We start from the raw sequence: 16,306 nt of genomic DNA on the forward strand, positions 1-16,306 counted from the left end.
ACAATTACACAGATGAAGCACTACTTTGGTAGCCTGCCCATCTATTCTATTCCTAGGGACACTATGATCAATTGGCTAGCACTAAAAATCTCTGCAGATCCAAACATTCCGATTGTTGTCCTGCTACATTCCTGCTGCACTTTTTCGTAACAGCCCCATCATCTTGGCTCTGGCATTTAAACACTGCTCCTTGGCCTCTGTTCTGGGACCCCATCTCAATGGCAGCATCTCCTCTCATACCTGCCTACAGCTTTTGGAGGATACACGGCCCTCCCTTACTATGTTTCTCAATGTCCTAATGAAGGGAGTGTCACTTGGCCCTATCAAGAAATGTAGTTTGTAATTTGGGGGTGGTATGCAGGTCACACAACGTAAGCCTACCCCAACATTCCTGTCTCCCTGTGCCTTTGGATTCCCTCCTCCACATAATGCCAGAGAAGCTTTGGCCTCTCAACTTCATTAAATGTAGGCTACCATTGAGTTTTGTTAACCACCAAAGTATACAGCCATGTAAAGCTATTAATATAGCTCTAACACATTATATCCAGAATATATAAATGTACCCATATAAATAAATTTGGCCCAAGCTAGTGTTATATTCTGTCCTTCCTCTCACATTCTTAGAATCCACTTCCACACATATTCCCCAGGCTTCTGCCTATATTTATTAGCAAAATCTTATAATTCTTATGGTATATATAAGCTACTTCTTCAGACTCTGTGCTTGCCTTGTTGGAGCATGATGAGATCCTCGTGGTGGCTCTACTGGTAAAAACGTGAGTCAGACAGCACTCAGTCGGGTAAGTGTCGAGAAGAATGAGAACTGACCCCCAGGTGAAGTTATTATAGTGTTTTTAAGCAAAAAAAAAAAAAAAAAGGGACTAGTTTCCTCAGACACAGGCAACAAGGGAGGCTCAGAGTGACTGGGAAATTTGAGTTTTTCAGCCTCATCTGAGTCCAAACAGAGATCCCCTGTTTTAGTCTGCTCAGGCTGTCATAACAAAATGTTATGCGTAGCTTAAACAATAGAAATTTATTTCTCACAGTTCCAATGTCTGGGAAGTCCAAGATCAAGGTGCCAGCAAGGTAGGCTTCATTCTGAGGCCTCTTCTCTTGGCTTGTAGGCAGCCACCATCTTGCTGTGAGTTCGCATGACCTCTTCTCTGTTTGCATGGGGAGAGAGTGAGCTCTGGTCTCTGCTCTTCTACTTATTATCTCCCAAAGACTCTGCCTCCCAAACACCATCACATTGTGGGGTGGGTTAGAGCTTCAACATATTAATTTTAGGGGGACACAAACTTTCTGTCCATAACATCCCCATTCCTTGTTTCCTTCCCCATTGTTGCCTTAACTTTCACATGAGAGACTCATAGAGACTGTGAACTCGATTGATGTTATTAATCTGTAACCACATAATTAAGTGCTGTTTGACTTTCAGCTACCTCAGCCCTGTGGCTCCAAGATATGAGAACCTTTTAGGGCTGTCATGAACGCTCACTGGTTCTCCAACCAGGACTTGAGATGAACATTTAAGATCTGTCATTTTCTTTCTGTAAGAGCTCCAGGGCACTCAGAAATATCCAGTCCACACCAGTCATGATTACTAACAGACAAGTGCAGCAGCCTCTAACGCCCCCAACCACACGACATAATCTGATTCACGACACCAGCAAACACCATGGAGTACCAGGGTCCCATTTCCCAATGGTGAGGAGCTCAGACTACATTCAAACCCAAACCAGTCCCCAAATTCCAGCTTTGGGGATTTCTTTTCCTGACCATCTATCTACTCAGGAAACAGAAAACACATCGGTACAGATGGAGCATTTCTAAAAGTCGTAAATAGGTTTAAAGCTATTGGCTAGGTTACTCAAAGTATAAAAAGAAGAACTCTAAGGGACCACAGGGGTAGCAAAAGCAGAGAGCAACTTCCACCTCTAGGGCTGAGGGAACACAGGGAAGAGGTGGAATTATTAAAAATTTAAAACTTACTTAAGGGGCCCCTGGGAGCTTCAGCTCCTACCTGAGGAAGAGCAGCTGTCCAGCTGGTCTGATGGCTCTCAGGGGCGAAATGAAGCTGGCTCTCCAAGTGTTGATAACACTGCAAATTGGACTCAGCTGCTGCAGAAAGGCACCCCCTCTGCTGGGTGAAGTGTTGGTGGCCCCCTCATAGAAAATGCAAATCAACAGGAAGCCCCCAGAAAGTTCCATAAACAAACAGGAAGGAGCAATCCTTTCTTTGTTATCCAGGCATCCGGTCTTCCTCTAGCGCCCCCTAACAGGGGGCAGCTGGCAAAGCTGAAACCCGGGTTGTGGGGTCTCGGCTCTGGCATCATGGTGCCAGGCACACAAGGGCGGGTGTGGAGATGGGAGACAAGGGTTTAATAACCGACACACAAGTGTCCACTAGCAAAGTTTAAAAAAACAACAACAACACAACAACAACAAAAAAACCATGTTGCCTTGGAAAGGAAGGGGTCAGAACTTAAAACCAGTCATAGGAGCTTCAATTTGATAAGCCAGGAAATAGCAAAGCATTGAAGATGTTTGAGTTAGGAAAGTGACGTGATGACATGGTGACTCAGGACCTTTCTCGAAGTCACTTTTGTTTCTCTATAACCTGGCTTCATTGTGGTTGTAGGCCTCCCACAACGACCACTCCTAGAGTGTACTAAACAGCACCAGGAAGGAAGTAGAGTCGAAGGTAAGTAGAGGCAGAAGCTATAAGTAAGGACAAGATTAGTGCATGTGGAAGAGCACCACAGAGAAGGCAAATGTGTGTGTGGTGGATTTGAAACATAACCGAAAATTCTTTGCCATTTCTCCCATCAAGAGGAATCAAATTTCCCTCCCTTTGAAAATGGGCTCGCATTAGTGACTCACTTCTAACAAATAGAATGTGGTGAAAGCCAGGTTGTGTGACTTTTGATGCTAGGTCATACAAGGTAATACAAAAACAGACAATATATACCACTTCCACCTGGTGCTCTCTCTCCGGGCGGTCACCTTTGGAACCCAGCCACCATGCTCTGAGAAAGCAGGGCCACACCTAGGTTGCAACAATGAGACACTCACTTTGCTAGCAAATACAAGGGGCACCAAAATCTCAATAATCAAGATAAATAATATTGTAATGCAACATTTTAGAAAAATCAAAATTAATGCAAAAAAATTCATGATAAACAAAATCTTAAAGACAGAATCCAGTTCTGCCCCTGTATGACTTTTCTTACTTGCCCCACCCTAATCCTAGACCTGTTAGCTCCTGTCTTTACTTAAAATTTTGACATTTTGTTCATCACAGATTTTCTGCATCAATTCTACATTAATATAATATCTTAAAACTTGTATCATGGCCAGGTGCAGTGGCTCACACCTGTAATCCTAAAACTTTGGGAAGCTGAGGTAGGAGGATTGCTTGAGGCCAGGAGTTTGAGATTACCCTGGGCAACAGTGAGAGACCTCATCTCTACCAAAAAAAAAAAAAAATTAACCAGGTATGGTTGTGCGTGTCTGTGGTCCCAGCTACTTGGGAGGCCGAGACAGGAGGATCGCTTGAGCTCAGGTATTTGAGGCTACAGTGAGCTGTAAATGACCCCACTGCACTGCAGCCCAGAAATAAAGCAAGATCCTGTCTCAAAAAAAAGACAATTAAAAATATCTAAAAATTGTACTGTGATATTTATCATGATTATTATAGAAGGTTGAATAGTGACCCTCAAAATTCATGTCTACCTATAACCTCAGAATGCGATCTTATTTGGAAATGGGACTTTTCTACAGGTAACTAGTTAAAATCAATAGTGTCCTTAGAAACAGAGGGAGACCTGGAGACACTCAGAGACCCAGAACAGTCACATGAGAACATAGGTCACTTGAAGACAGCCGCAGAGATTTCAGTACTGTCATAAGCCAAGGATTAGGATTGTTGGGAACCACCAGAAGCTAGGAAGAGGCAAGGAAGGATACCTTCCAAGAGCCTTCAGAGGGAGCATGGCCCTGCCAACACCTTGATTTCTCAAGTTTCTAGAACTGTGAGAATCCTGGCCCTGGCCAGAGGCTTCTTTGTGGGAGGAAGTGGGGTAGGGCAGAGCAGCAGGAACTCAAGAAAACCTAAGACTCTGTGTAAGGTGTTAGCAAAATCAACTGGATATGAGGCACATAGGCTCACGCTTATAATCCCAGCACTTTGGGAGGCCTAGGCAGGAGAATCTCCACAGGCCAGGAGTTCAAGACCAGCCTGGGCAATACAGAACCCATCTCTATAAAATATTAAAAAAAAATCAACTTGCTTTTGAAAAACCACTTCTTGAACACACAGAGACTTGGCTTTTAAATTTTTTTTATTACAATTAAAATTACACAAAAGCAAATCAATTAATTTCAATCAAAATAACTCATGTTTACATATTTATAACTGTACAATAAAATATATAAAATGTTTTCACATTTCATACTTCAATCATCATCTTCCTCCTCTTCATCACTGATCACATACTTCTTATGCCTTTTATTTGTTTTCTCATCATCTTCTGCTTTTCTCTTTCCAGAAGGCTCACCTTCCTAAACAGATAAAATTTGTCATTACATATATTTTTTCATATGGAATGCTTCACGAATTTTCATGTCATCCTTGCACAGGGGCCACGCTAATCTCTGTATTCTTCCAATTTTAGTATGCATGCTGCCGAAGCATGTAAACAGACAAAATTTTTAAAACTCTAAAAGTCAATAAAGAAAATTCCTAGGATAGTTTATCACAAATAACTCTGAGTTGAATGATCCTCTAAAAACTCAAAATAAAGTAACTGTTTGCATAAGCACACTCGCCAGGTGAATAAAACCAGCGGTCAAAGTCACGTCCAGTTTTCAAATCTACAGGGAATAGAGGCAGTCTAAAACAACAGCTTTGCAAAGTTCATCACAAACTAACTATGAAACCCAACGCCAGGCCCCCCCAGATTGTGAGGGAAATCGTAGGGATTAGCAAGTGTGAGCTCATCTCTCACGGGGAACCGCTGTACACGGAGCAGGGCGGGCAGGCGCTGGAAAGAGTGTTTGGCCTAGGAATAAGGGCCAGGGCCCTCCCAGGGAAGTTTGGCCTGTTGGAATGATTTTACCAGGATCGGGTTATTACTCAAACTTTTTCCTCTGGCTCCTCAGCATTTCACCACTTTTCATTATCTAAAATGCAGACTTTTAAGAACTCAATATTTTTATAACAATTTCTTGTTTTAGGTGTACTAAAAACTCACATCATAAAGGTTTTTAAGAACGTATTTGAAGAAATTAAAAGGTCTTCCACACACAAGTTAACCTCTGTTTATTCTAATAGAAACAAACAATTCAAGGAAGTTATTTGAACGTATCAACATCTAAAAAATATCAATCACAGATTTAAATGAACTGACACTGAACGTGACACTCCAGAATCCCATTCACCAGCCTCCTCACGGGTTAAAGGCTGAAGTTGGGGAAGGCCAGGATCCTGCGCTGTGACCACAGGATGCTTCCAGATGTAGAGCAACATGGCATGCCCACTTGTACCTGGTGGTCCCCAGGGCTGGCCCTCTGAGGGACAAGATAGCATGTCACACTTGTTTCCTGCCTTATTATCCCAAATGTACACCCAGAGACCTGCAGTGCCATGGGAGAATTCAAGGGGGAAAGCGAACCCACACTAAGGGATTTAGAGAAGTCCTATTCCACTTACTTTGTGGCAGCAGCAGAAAAGTCACCCAAACAGCAATACTGAAAGATAGACCCTCCCCACAAGATGCTGGCACATGCCTATAATCCTAGCACTCTGGGAGGCTGAGGCAGGAGGATTGCTCAAGGTCAGGAGTTTGAGACCAGCCTCAGCCAGAGCGAGACCCCATCTCTACTAAAAACAGAAAGAAATTAGCTAGACAACTAAAAATATATAAAAAAAATTAGCCGGCCATGGTGGTACATTGCCTGTAGTCCCAGCTACTGAGAAGGCTAAAGCAGAAGGACTGCTTGAGCCCAGGAGTTTGAGGTTGCTGTGAGCTAGGCTGACGCCATGGTACTCTAGCCCAGGCAACAGAGCAAGACTCTGTCTCAAAAAAGAAAAACAAAAACCCAAAACAACCAAATGCTCCTTTCTTCCTACTTCCTAGTCTGGAGCAAACCCAAATTCTTCTCTCTCAATCCCACATTGGCAAAGGCAAAGAGTACATTCAATCATGCTGCTTATCTTTTATTTTCAACTGAACAATTTTATCTTAAACTCTACATGCCAGCACTGCTTTCTGGTAACCTCCCAAAGTAAGCCTTAGAGAGTTTGCTCTCTTCAGCTTGAAAATTCTTTAAAGAGATTAAATTAGAGTGGTTAAAAGGAGAACTAGCCTGATGCTTCTACAAGGTGGTATAGCCTGTCCTAAAGGCCCCTGGACAGGCCCCGCCACAGCCAGGAGGTGGCCAGGGCTCTCTCGAATTAGTCTTATCAGCACCGGTCCAAATCCACTGTCTGGGATGAGCAGCTGTGGAATCCTGCCAGGACTGACTGACGTCCCTGGCAGCTACACACAAGCGCAGTAAAACACTGCAAAGGCGTGGCGCTCCTCGGACTCCCAGGGCATAGGTGAGGAGTCCTTCAGGGTGATCTCATTCTATGAAATTACACACATGGATGCCGCCTTATTAAAGGTAACTGGAATAGATCCCTGTGTCATATGTAAATGCAGCAAATGCCAAAATAGTCTTATTGCGGCTAAAAGAAAGCTTGCTACCCTGGTTACGAATGCAGGTGGCTGTAGATACAGACACAGGCAGTGCACGAGCTATGAAGATAAGGCAGGGTGGCCCAGGGGAGGAGGGAGGTTCCAGAGGGAGAGCTGGTGGAGGAAGGAGAGACACAGAGGCGGCCACTGGGCACCGCACTGTAACCAACGCTTCTCAGCAGGGAACCTCTCCTGTCTAAGAAAGCTGGGCACTGGCCTTGCCGCCTTTCCTTCCATTGTCTCCACCTGTTTCTTTCAACTTGGGTCTTTCCCTTTTCTCAGATCCCAGAAGAACAGAGCACCATCATCTCCTAACGTATTTTTCTTCTATCTTTGAAGTAATCTAGGTCTCCTGAAGTTTTACCGCTTACAAAAATGAGGGAGGACAAAAAGTTCTCCTTTACATTTCTTCCTTTGTAGTAATTTAGATTTTGTTGGAGAAGGGAAAGTAGCATTTCCTGTTCAGCTACTACTGCGTTACCCCTGCCACTACTACTGCCACTGCATCACCCACTTTCCTATCTGTTATTTGCTATACTCTACAAGACAGCAAGCATAAAACCCCATTGATCAGCGTGTAATGGGGAATGGCCTGAAAAAGGGTAAAAATGTTTCAGTTGCTCTAAAATCTGCCCCACTCCTTTTGGGAATTAAAACCTGCATCCCTAGGCCATGCGCGTGGCTCACGCCTGTAATCCTAGCACTCTGGGAGGCCGAGGTGGGAAGATCACTCCAGGTGAGAAGTTCGAAACCAGCCTGAGCAAGAGTGAGACCCCTGTCTCTACTGAAAAACAGAAAGAAATTAATTGGCCAACTAAAAAAAAAAAATATATATATATATACACACACACACATATATATATATATACATATATATATAAAATTAGCCGGGAATGTTGGCACATGCCTGTAGTCCCAGCTACTCGGGAGGCTGAGGCAGAAGGATTGCTTGAGCCCAGGAGTTTGAGGTTGCTGTGAGCTAGGCTGACGCCATGACACTCTAGCCTGGGCAACAGAGTGAGACTCTGTCTCAAAAAAAAAAAAAAAACTGCATCCCTGCCCAAAGTCAGCAGTCAGAAGGGGCAGGGGAGTGTCCTTTGTTCTTTGGAGATGGCTGAGGAGATGGCTCAAGGGAACTGTCCTGGCAAAGTCACAGAGAAGGTCCAGTCAAAGATGGGATGAACCAGAACCATCAACTATAGCTGAACAGCAATAGCCTAAAGTTACAAACCTCCCCTTTAAAAGTTCTGTATTCCTGCTCAAAGGCAGGACATTGGTACTTTAAGACAGGAGTCTGCTAACCTCCTCGTGTGCCAGCAAATGAGTAAACTACTTTCCTTCTCCTCAAATCACTTGTCCTCCTTCTTCTGGTGAGGCCTCAGGGACATGTGCTGTACTTTTGGTTAGAAGATGAGGAAACAGACTCAGAAAAGTGGGAAGACTTGCCCAGGGCCACACTAGTGGGAAAGGGTAGCAGCAAAATTCAGTTCATTCAGATTCAGTTCATTCTAATCTAGACACACCCTTGACCCCACATCAAGGCATGCTCTGGTGATAATGGTGGTTTTCTGGAGTGGAATTTTGGGTCTGAAAACTCCCCTGTATCTCAGAGGCGGACCTAGAGCAGGAAAGTTCCATTTCTTTCTCTCTTCCACTGTAACCCACAGGACCAGGACTAAAATTGGGGTAGCATGAAGAGGTGGTGGCAGGAGTTGGGAGGTCCAGGCAGAAGTAAACTCTCTGTTGTCAGAGAAGGAGAGGGGAGGGTGCGGGAAAACCTAAGAGAGAGTATTTGGGTGGGGAAGTTCCTATTACAGAGAGCTAGCTAGGAGGCCATTCCCAAGAGGCATTTTTAAGTCAGGCAGTTACAGGTTTGCAACTGCTCAGCCTAGAAGAAAGTCATCTGATGGATCACATTTTAAAACAAAAATTTTTTTCATTTCTGAGAATACTTGGAATCTACAGAAGTCCCATGGCACTTCTCAATTTTCATTCACAGCTTCTGCTTGCCAAAAAATAAACAGCATCTGCTTACATGAAGACTCCCATTTGCCAACAGTCTAACACTCTGTAAATGCATCGTTAAGATGTTACCTCATCTAATTTAAAACAAATATGTTGCAGAATAATGTAACAAATTTTGTCTAGTTATCTTTCATAGCATGCCACTTCCAAGAATGATTGAGAAATATTAAATGTTGTGATTAACAATAACCTAAGAATGGGATTCTGCTTCATACAAGAAGAGCTCATGGAAGCCCAAAATGATCAAAATACTTGAAAATCCTGGATAACAGAAGCATAACATACATTTCCTGCAATATGGCAGAATACTTTGAACAATCCTTCTTCTGAAAATAACTAACAATGATGGATTAAATATAAACTAATCAATGTGATAGCAAGAAAATAAGGTATAGTGAGAGGCCAAAAATTAAGTGAAACTAAGAACCCAGAGACATAAGTAGAGCACTGAAGCAGGCTTCCTCCTTGAAGACAATTACCAAACCATGTAAACATGAACTTTGGTTTTTATGGCTTGCAGAGTGCAGAAGACAGGGAGACAAAGGTCAAGTTGAACAGATTAATAGCCGACTCCGAAGGACTACTTTTTTAGTATAACAATAAACCAAAAATAAGCCCAGCCCCATTTCTCTGAGGCAGGATTCAGTAAATTTTTTTTTTTTTTTTTTTTTTTTTGAGACAAAGTCTCACTTTTGTTTCCCAGGCTAGAGTGAGTGCCGTGGCGTCAGCCTAGCTCACAGCAACCTCAAACTCCTCCTGTTTGCTCAAGTGATCCTCCTGCCTCAGCCTCCCGAGTAGCTGGGACTACAGGCATGCACCACCATGCCCAGCTAATTTTTTGTATATATACTTTTAGTTGGTCAATTAATTTCTTTCTATTTTTAGTAGAGACGGGGTCTCGCTCAGGCTGGTTTCGAACTCCTGACCTCGAGCAATCCGCCCGCCTCGGCCTCCCAGAGTGCTAGGATTACAGGCATGAGCCACCGCGCCCGGCCTTGGATTCAGTAAACTTTTTTTTTTTTTTTTTGAGACAGAGTCCTGCTTTGTTGCCCAGGCTAGAGTGAGTGCCGTGGCGTCAGCCTAGCTCACAGCAACCTCAAACTCCTGGCTCAAGCAATCCTCCTGCCTCAGCCTCCCAAGTAGCTGGGACTACAGGCATTTGCCACCATGCCCGGCTAATTTTTTGTATATATTAGTTGGCCAATTAATTTCTTTCTATTTTTATAGTAGAGACGGGGTCTCGCTCTTGCTCAGGCTGGTTTCGAACTCCTGACCTCGAGCAATCCACCCGCCTCGGCCTCCCAGAGAGCTAGGATTACAGGCGTGAGCCACCGCGCCCGGCCCTCAGTAAACTTTTTAACATAAATGGCCAGATACTAAATATCTTAGATTTGGGGAGGCACTTGGTTTCTATTGCAACTATTGAACTCTGCCACTGTAGCAAGAAAACAGTCATAGATAATACATAAATGATTAAGCATGAGTGAGTTCTGATAAAACTTTATTTTAAAAATACAGGCAGCAGGCCAGATTAGGTCAGTAGAATTTAATGTGTCGGCCTCTGTTCTAAATGACTGTGCGGATAATTTCCAATCTCAAACATTGGAACTAACTGCCAAGGGATTAAAAACAAACATAGACCAGGCATGGTGGCTCACACCTGTAATCCTAGCACTCTGGGAGGCTGACGTGGGAGGATCGCTCAAGGTCAGGAGTTCAAAACCAGCCTGAGCAAGAGTGAGACCCTGCCTCTACTAGAAATAGAAAGAAATTAATTGGTCAACTAAAAATATATAGAAAAATTTAGCTGGGCATGGTGGCACATGCCTGTAGTCCCAGCTACTCGGGAGGCTGAGGCAGAAGGATCGCCTGAGCCCAGAAGTTTGAGGTTGTTGTAAGCTAGGCTGACACTATGGCACTCTAGCCAGGCAACAGAGTGAGACTCTGTCTCAAAAAAAAAAAAACCCATAAAATTTTCTAGGAGAATTCATAACTACCAGTCAACATTCATATTTCCCAGGTAATCAAAATGACCTTACTCAGAGAATATAGTTCAAGGTTGTCCTAGGTGGCCAATGACCCAGGCACTTGGCAGAATCATATATAACTCATCTTTGGAGGAAGCCATCAATCTAGGTGTCAAAAATTCCGATTGATCTGAGCTCAGTAAATCAATCATCTAATCACAGAACACATAGAAACATAAGGCACCATGAGACAGAGCTAACAGAAATAATATGCAGTGCAATGGTCTGAATGCTTGTGTTCCATAATTTCTAAGTTGAAATCCTAACCACCCCCCCACACCCTGTGATGGGAGGTGGGGTTTTGGGGGAGGTGATTAAGTCATGAGGGTAGTGCCCTCATTAATGGCATTAGTGCCTTTATGAAAGTGGCCCAAAAGACCCACTTTATCCCTTCCGCTGTGTGAGGACACAGCAAGAAGGTGCCATCTATCAACCAGGAAACAGGAACTAACCAGACACCAAATATGCTAGTACCTTGATCTTGGACTTTCCAGCCTCCATAACTGAGAAACAAATTTCTGTTGTTTATAAGCAACCCAGTCTATGGTACTTTGTCATAACAGTCTGAGAGACTAAAGCAATAAAATCAGACATGTAAGGACCTCAGACATTGGAATTATTATACATAAAGATAATCTATGTAGGTTTAAAATACTTGAACACATAAAAGGAGAAACTGAAAATATGACTAAGCAGTAGGAGTTCTGAAATGATCAATTCAAAACAGACATTAAAGCTCTAGAGCCTGGGCATGCTGGCTCACGCCTGTAATCCTAGCACTCTGGGAGGCCGAGGCGGGTGGATTGCTTGAGGTCAGGAGTTCAAAACCAGCCTGAGCAAGAGCGAGACCCTGTCTCTACTATAAATAGAAAGAAATTAATTGGTCAACTAATATATATAAAGAAAAAAATAATTAGCTGGGCATAGTGGCGCATGCCTGTAGTCCCAGCTACTCAGGAGGCTGAGGCAGAAGGATTGCTTAAGCCCAGGACTTTGAGGTTGCTGTGAGCTAGGCTGACACCACAGCACTTACTCTAGCCTGGGCAACAAAGTGAGACTCTGTCTCAAAAAAAAAAACCCCTCTAGAGATCAAAGATAAAAGAAAGTTAAAAAACAGAGATTAATAACATATTAGACACAGCTAAAGAAAGAAGCAGTGAATTAAGACATGAAAATAAGAAACAGTTTAAAAGTCAAGGTAAAGTGAGAAGGAATAATGTGTATCTAATCAGAGTTTCAGAAAGAAGAGGAAGAATGGTGCAGAAGTAGTATCTGAAGAAGTGATGGCTGAGAAATTTTCAGAACTGTTCAAAGATACCAATCCATAGGTTCAGGAAGTTCAAAAAGTCCCAGCCAGAACAAATGAAAAGAAATATAAAATAGACATCATCGTAAAATTCAAGAACACCAATTGTAAAAAAAGATCTAAAAAGCAGCTATTAAAGAAAATTACAGGCTAGGCAGGGTGGCTCATGCCTATAATCCTAGCACCCTGGGAGGCTGAGGCAGGAGGATCGCTGGAAGTCAGGAGCTCGAAACCAGCCTGAGCAAGACCGAGACCCTGTCTCTACTAAAAATAGAAAGAAATTAATTGGCCAACTAAAAATATATAGAAAAAATTAGCCGAGCCTAGCAACTCAGGAGGCTGAAGCAGAATGATCACTTGAAGCCAGGAGTTTGAGGTTGCTGTGAGCTTGGCTGATGCCACGGCACTCTAGCCCAGACAACAGAGTGAGACTCTGTCTCAAAAAAAAAAAAAAAGAATGAATATTCTGGAGTCAACAATATACAGTATTTCATCGGTATAATTAAAACTTAAAATTTCTCAGTGTCTATACTCATAATTTGAGAAAAGGATACTGTTAAAAATATAAGTTAAAATATTTTAAAATTACTTTGAAATAATTTATTATTTCAATAATAAATGGAAATTTGTTTCAACATATTTAATTACTCAATACTATTCCAAATACTATTTCATCTAAATAAAAAGAATGATTTATTTCCATAATTAAAAAAAAATACCGAGTATGAAAAAAATCGTTCAGTGTGGTAGATCACAGATATACTCTCCAATTTCCCACAATGAATGATCTGTTCAGTAGATGTATACAAGCCTTGACATCTCGGGGCTGCACTTTCTCTCACAGGCCTTCCCATCTACCTGGCAGGACCTACCAGAGACAGTTGGCCCTACAAAATCCTGCTCATTGTTCAACACGCAGCAGAGGTCTCCTCCTCTGGGCAGCTTTCCAAGACTCACTGGAGCACAGGTATCAGACCCTCCTCTGGGCTACTCCTAGTCTTGTGACTGCATTTATCTCACTGAATTTCACTGACATGTGGAGACATCTATCTGTACTCCTGTTCTGTGAGCTCCTCTTCATTCCCAGGGGTTGGCTCCTGAGTCCAGAGTAAACCCCCATGATTGAATACATCTGGTCTCACCTCGTCACTGGTGAGCTTCTTTGCTTTGAGTAATCTTTGAGCCTTATCTTCGTCTGATCCCTCGTCACTGTCTGAAGAATAGATTCTGGCTCGTTCCTCTGAAATCAAAGGAATTAGATTATGAGTGACTTTCAAAGACATTCTTGGATTTTTCTTCTGATAAATACCTTTAGTTCCCTCTGTATATTTTTTCCCAGAGGAACCAAATCATTTTAATTTTTTTAATTTAAACATAAATATAAAATTTAGATAAAGCAGACTTACTCTCTTAAGATATAAAAATCTGACCTATTTTAAAAAGACCAAAAAGTCTTGTGCTTAAAGTTTCCCCAAAAAAAAAAAAAATTCAAAAAGGTTTGTGTGCAAAGTGACTAAAGAGATTGATACCCTACTCTTCCAAAGTTAACTGTTAAAGCCTGAGTCATTCTTTCATCAGGTAAGTTAACTTCAAAGCAAGCTTTGTAGATAAAGGCAAGAAGGTGGTTTCCTGGTCTTGCAAAGACCATTTGTTGCCAGGTGGACCTTTCAAAGGGACATACAGGGGAGCACCAAGCTGCTCTGCTGCCCAAGCCCTGGTGAGCCCCTGGATGGCTTAGCAGCAGCCGACTCCAGATCCTTCCCCTCAGAGCCCAAAGGCCTCTCCTCCCCACTCCCTGCCTATGTGACTTCTGGACAGAGTGAGCATTACTGAATTCATGTGTCAGATTTTTAATCTCTGGTGAACTGAAAACTATATACCTCTCTCCCTAAAAGCGTCCTTTTTGTTTTGTTTTTATTTCATTGTTGTGTGGTTTATTTCTACAACGGATCTTTTTCTGCGGGAACTTAGCATCAAGAAAAAAGAAAAGGTCCCTGTGCTACAGTTTTAAAATAAATAGGTAAGGTAGGTAAGGTGTAACAGGTCGCCAGACCAAATGCAGTCACTGCAAGAAAAGGAGAGAGTTTCATCAAATGGTCAGGTTGAGTTTTGTCGCTCAACAGGGACAAAACCAGGATACGTGGTCAACCTGGGTATACCTTACCTTCTACAGTGATTCCTAAAGCTCTATCCAAGCAAAACAAGGGAGTATGGGAGCCTCATTTTACAGATAAGGCACGTGATATTTAGAGATGGGAAGTCTCTTGCCCAAAGGTTACAAGTGGTATAACAACAGGTTAGGAGTAGCATTTATTTAGTATTTGTTACATGCCAGGCTCTAGATTATAACAATCTTCAAAACAACTTTATGTAGTATGTACTATTATTAGTAGGTTGGTTTTTTTCCCATGAGGTAACAGAAGTTGAGGGAGGTTTTGTAACTTTTCAAAAGTCACACAACTAAAAAGTGGCAGGGCTGAGCTTAGAGCAGGCAGGTCAGGAGGCCAGCCCATCTTCTAGTTTGCTTTTCAGCACATCCTCTTGCTACTGGCTGTGGGGAAAGCTCTGGGTGAGAACCCGGTGGATGTAGTGTCACGGCTGAGATACACAACTTGGAAGTCAGATGACCTTGGTTCAAGAAATGGTCACTTACCACTACATGTCTTTGGGCAAGTTACTCAACCTCTCAAACTCTCCATTTCCTCAATAAGGATACGGAAATAATAGCAACTAGGTCATAATGTTGTTATGAGGATCAAATAGGATGCATATCACGTGTTGGGTGTTTGCCTGGGATTCAGTCTGTACAGAAAAAATGTTAACCATTATAAATCACTGATACTTGTGAAATGAAAGAATATGCCAAGGAGAACTTAGACAAAAGCAGAGGAGAAAGAATGAAAGAAACATCATGTATTCTGTGAATAATTTAATTTCTTAATTCCTAATTAGCAATAAAACTTAAGAAAAGTTCCAATATAAGTGGCAAACCTTCAAATCAGAAAGCAGAAGCTCAAGGGGTGAAACTAAAAGTGGGAATGACAACAGTTACGACCTTTCAAGCTCATCTGAAAGAACTAGGCCTCAAAATGGATCACTCATTAACATTGGTTCTTTAAAAATAAAATGTCCAGTGACTTGTCATTCAGTCATTCACATTATGTCTGAGGCAAAGATAAGGTCCAGAACCCTGAAATGATGTAATTTCTTCACCAGACTCACCTCGAATGCCCCCTTTGTATCGGTTTTTAATGGCAGCCAAGCTGATGGACTCCTCGCCCTCCTCCTCCTCATCGTATCGGTCAGGTTCTAGGTAGCTGGCACTTAGCCCCCGCTGGTGCTGTTTCTCTCTCATTCGGCGCTGCTGGGATTCCCTACGAATAGAAGCCCTCAAACGTTCTTCTTCTTTCTGTAAAGAAACGAATAAATTATTCAACCTAAAAAAAGAACTACTTTCATGCTCACTTGAACCCACTTTTACTATAAAGAACATGTTATGCCCAGTCCAGGACAACACGACAGCTATCCTTTGTGTCCACTTACACCTGTAACCATACACACAAAGGTGAAAGGCAGAAGAGGTCCCTCACACTAGTCTGATCAGAACTGGCACAGGCATGTGCAGTGCCTGAGGAGCAGCTGCACATCCTCTGTGCCACTACTCAGAGCCCAGAGCGAAGCAGCTGGCCTCAGAAACCCCATCCATGCCCAGTGGACACCTGAATTGACTCCCTGGGGCAGCAGAGGCTGTTTCTGTTCATGCCTGAGCCAGACACCTGACCTGCCCAGGTTCCAACAAACTCCCATGGCTCTCGGATATTCTGGTCTCAGCCTCTTGACACAGAGAGCTCCCAGCAGCTCCTGATGACAGCATAGGAAGGGTCCCAGAAGCAAAAGTGACAGCCTTCATTTCCTTGCAGCTGCCTGCTGCCATTCTGCACCTTGATGTTCACACAAGATTTGGTGGGGGGAGGGGAGGGGTGGCCAGGGACATACAGGCATTTCTTTGAAGGTCATCTTCATTCGACTGCTCTATATTATCATATACAACTCCAATTCTGTTGCTAAAATTTCACATAAAATATTGTTTCATTAAATAGCATGTGGCCATACTGAGGCTAGAGTAAAAGTTATTGTCGGGGGAGGGGGCGCATGGGCAATATAAGTAACCTTAACACTTGTACCCCCATAATACGCTAAAATAA

General features: G+C 42.8%; 1 protein-coding gene and 1 pseudogene across 1 annotated transcript in view; both read right to left on the minus strand.

The window, feature by feature from the left end:
* Positions 1-4,325: 4,325 nt before the first annotated feature.
* LOC105870698 (LEO1 component of Paf1/RNA polymerase II complex) overlaps positions 4,326-16,306 on the minus strand; it is a 37,121-nt gene continuing 25,140 nt past the window's right edge. The window contains exons 10-12 of the mRNA XM_012763461.3: positions 15,324-15,510; positions 13,244-13,341; positions 4,326-4,563 (exon numbers count right to left, since the gene is read on the minus strand). Of these exons, the coding sequence (XP_012618915.1) occupies positions 4,459-4,563; positions 13,244-13,341; positions 15,324-15,510 (390 nt within the window). The 3' untranslated portion in view covers positions 4,326-4,458. The remainder of the gene's footprint in view (positions 4,564-13,243; positions 13,342-15,323; positions 15,511-16,306) is intronic.
* Positions 4,597-4,696, minus strand: LOC142871665 (uncharacterized; annotated as a pseudogene).

This window comes from Microcebus murinus, chromosome 6, assembly GCF_040939455.1.
Source record: "Microcebus murinus isolate Inina chromosome 6, M.murinus_Inina_mat1.0, whole genome shotgun sequence".
Taxonomy (NCBI): Eukaryota; Metazoa; Chordata; class Mammalia; order Primates; family Cheirogaleidae; genus Microcebus; species Microcebus murinus.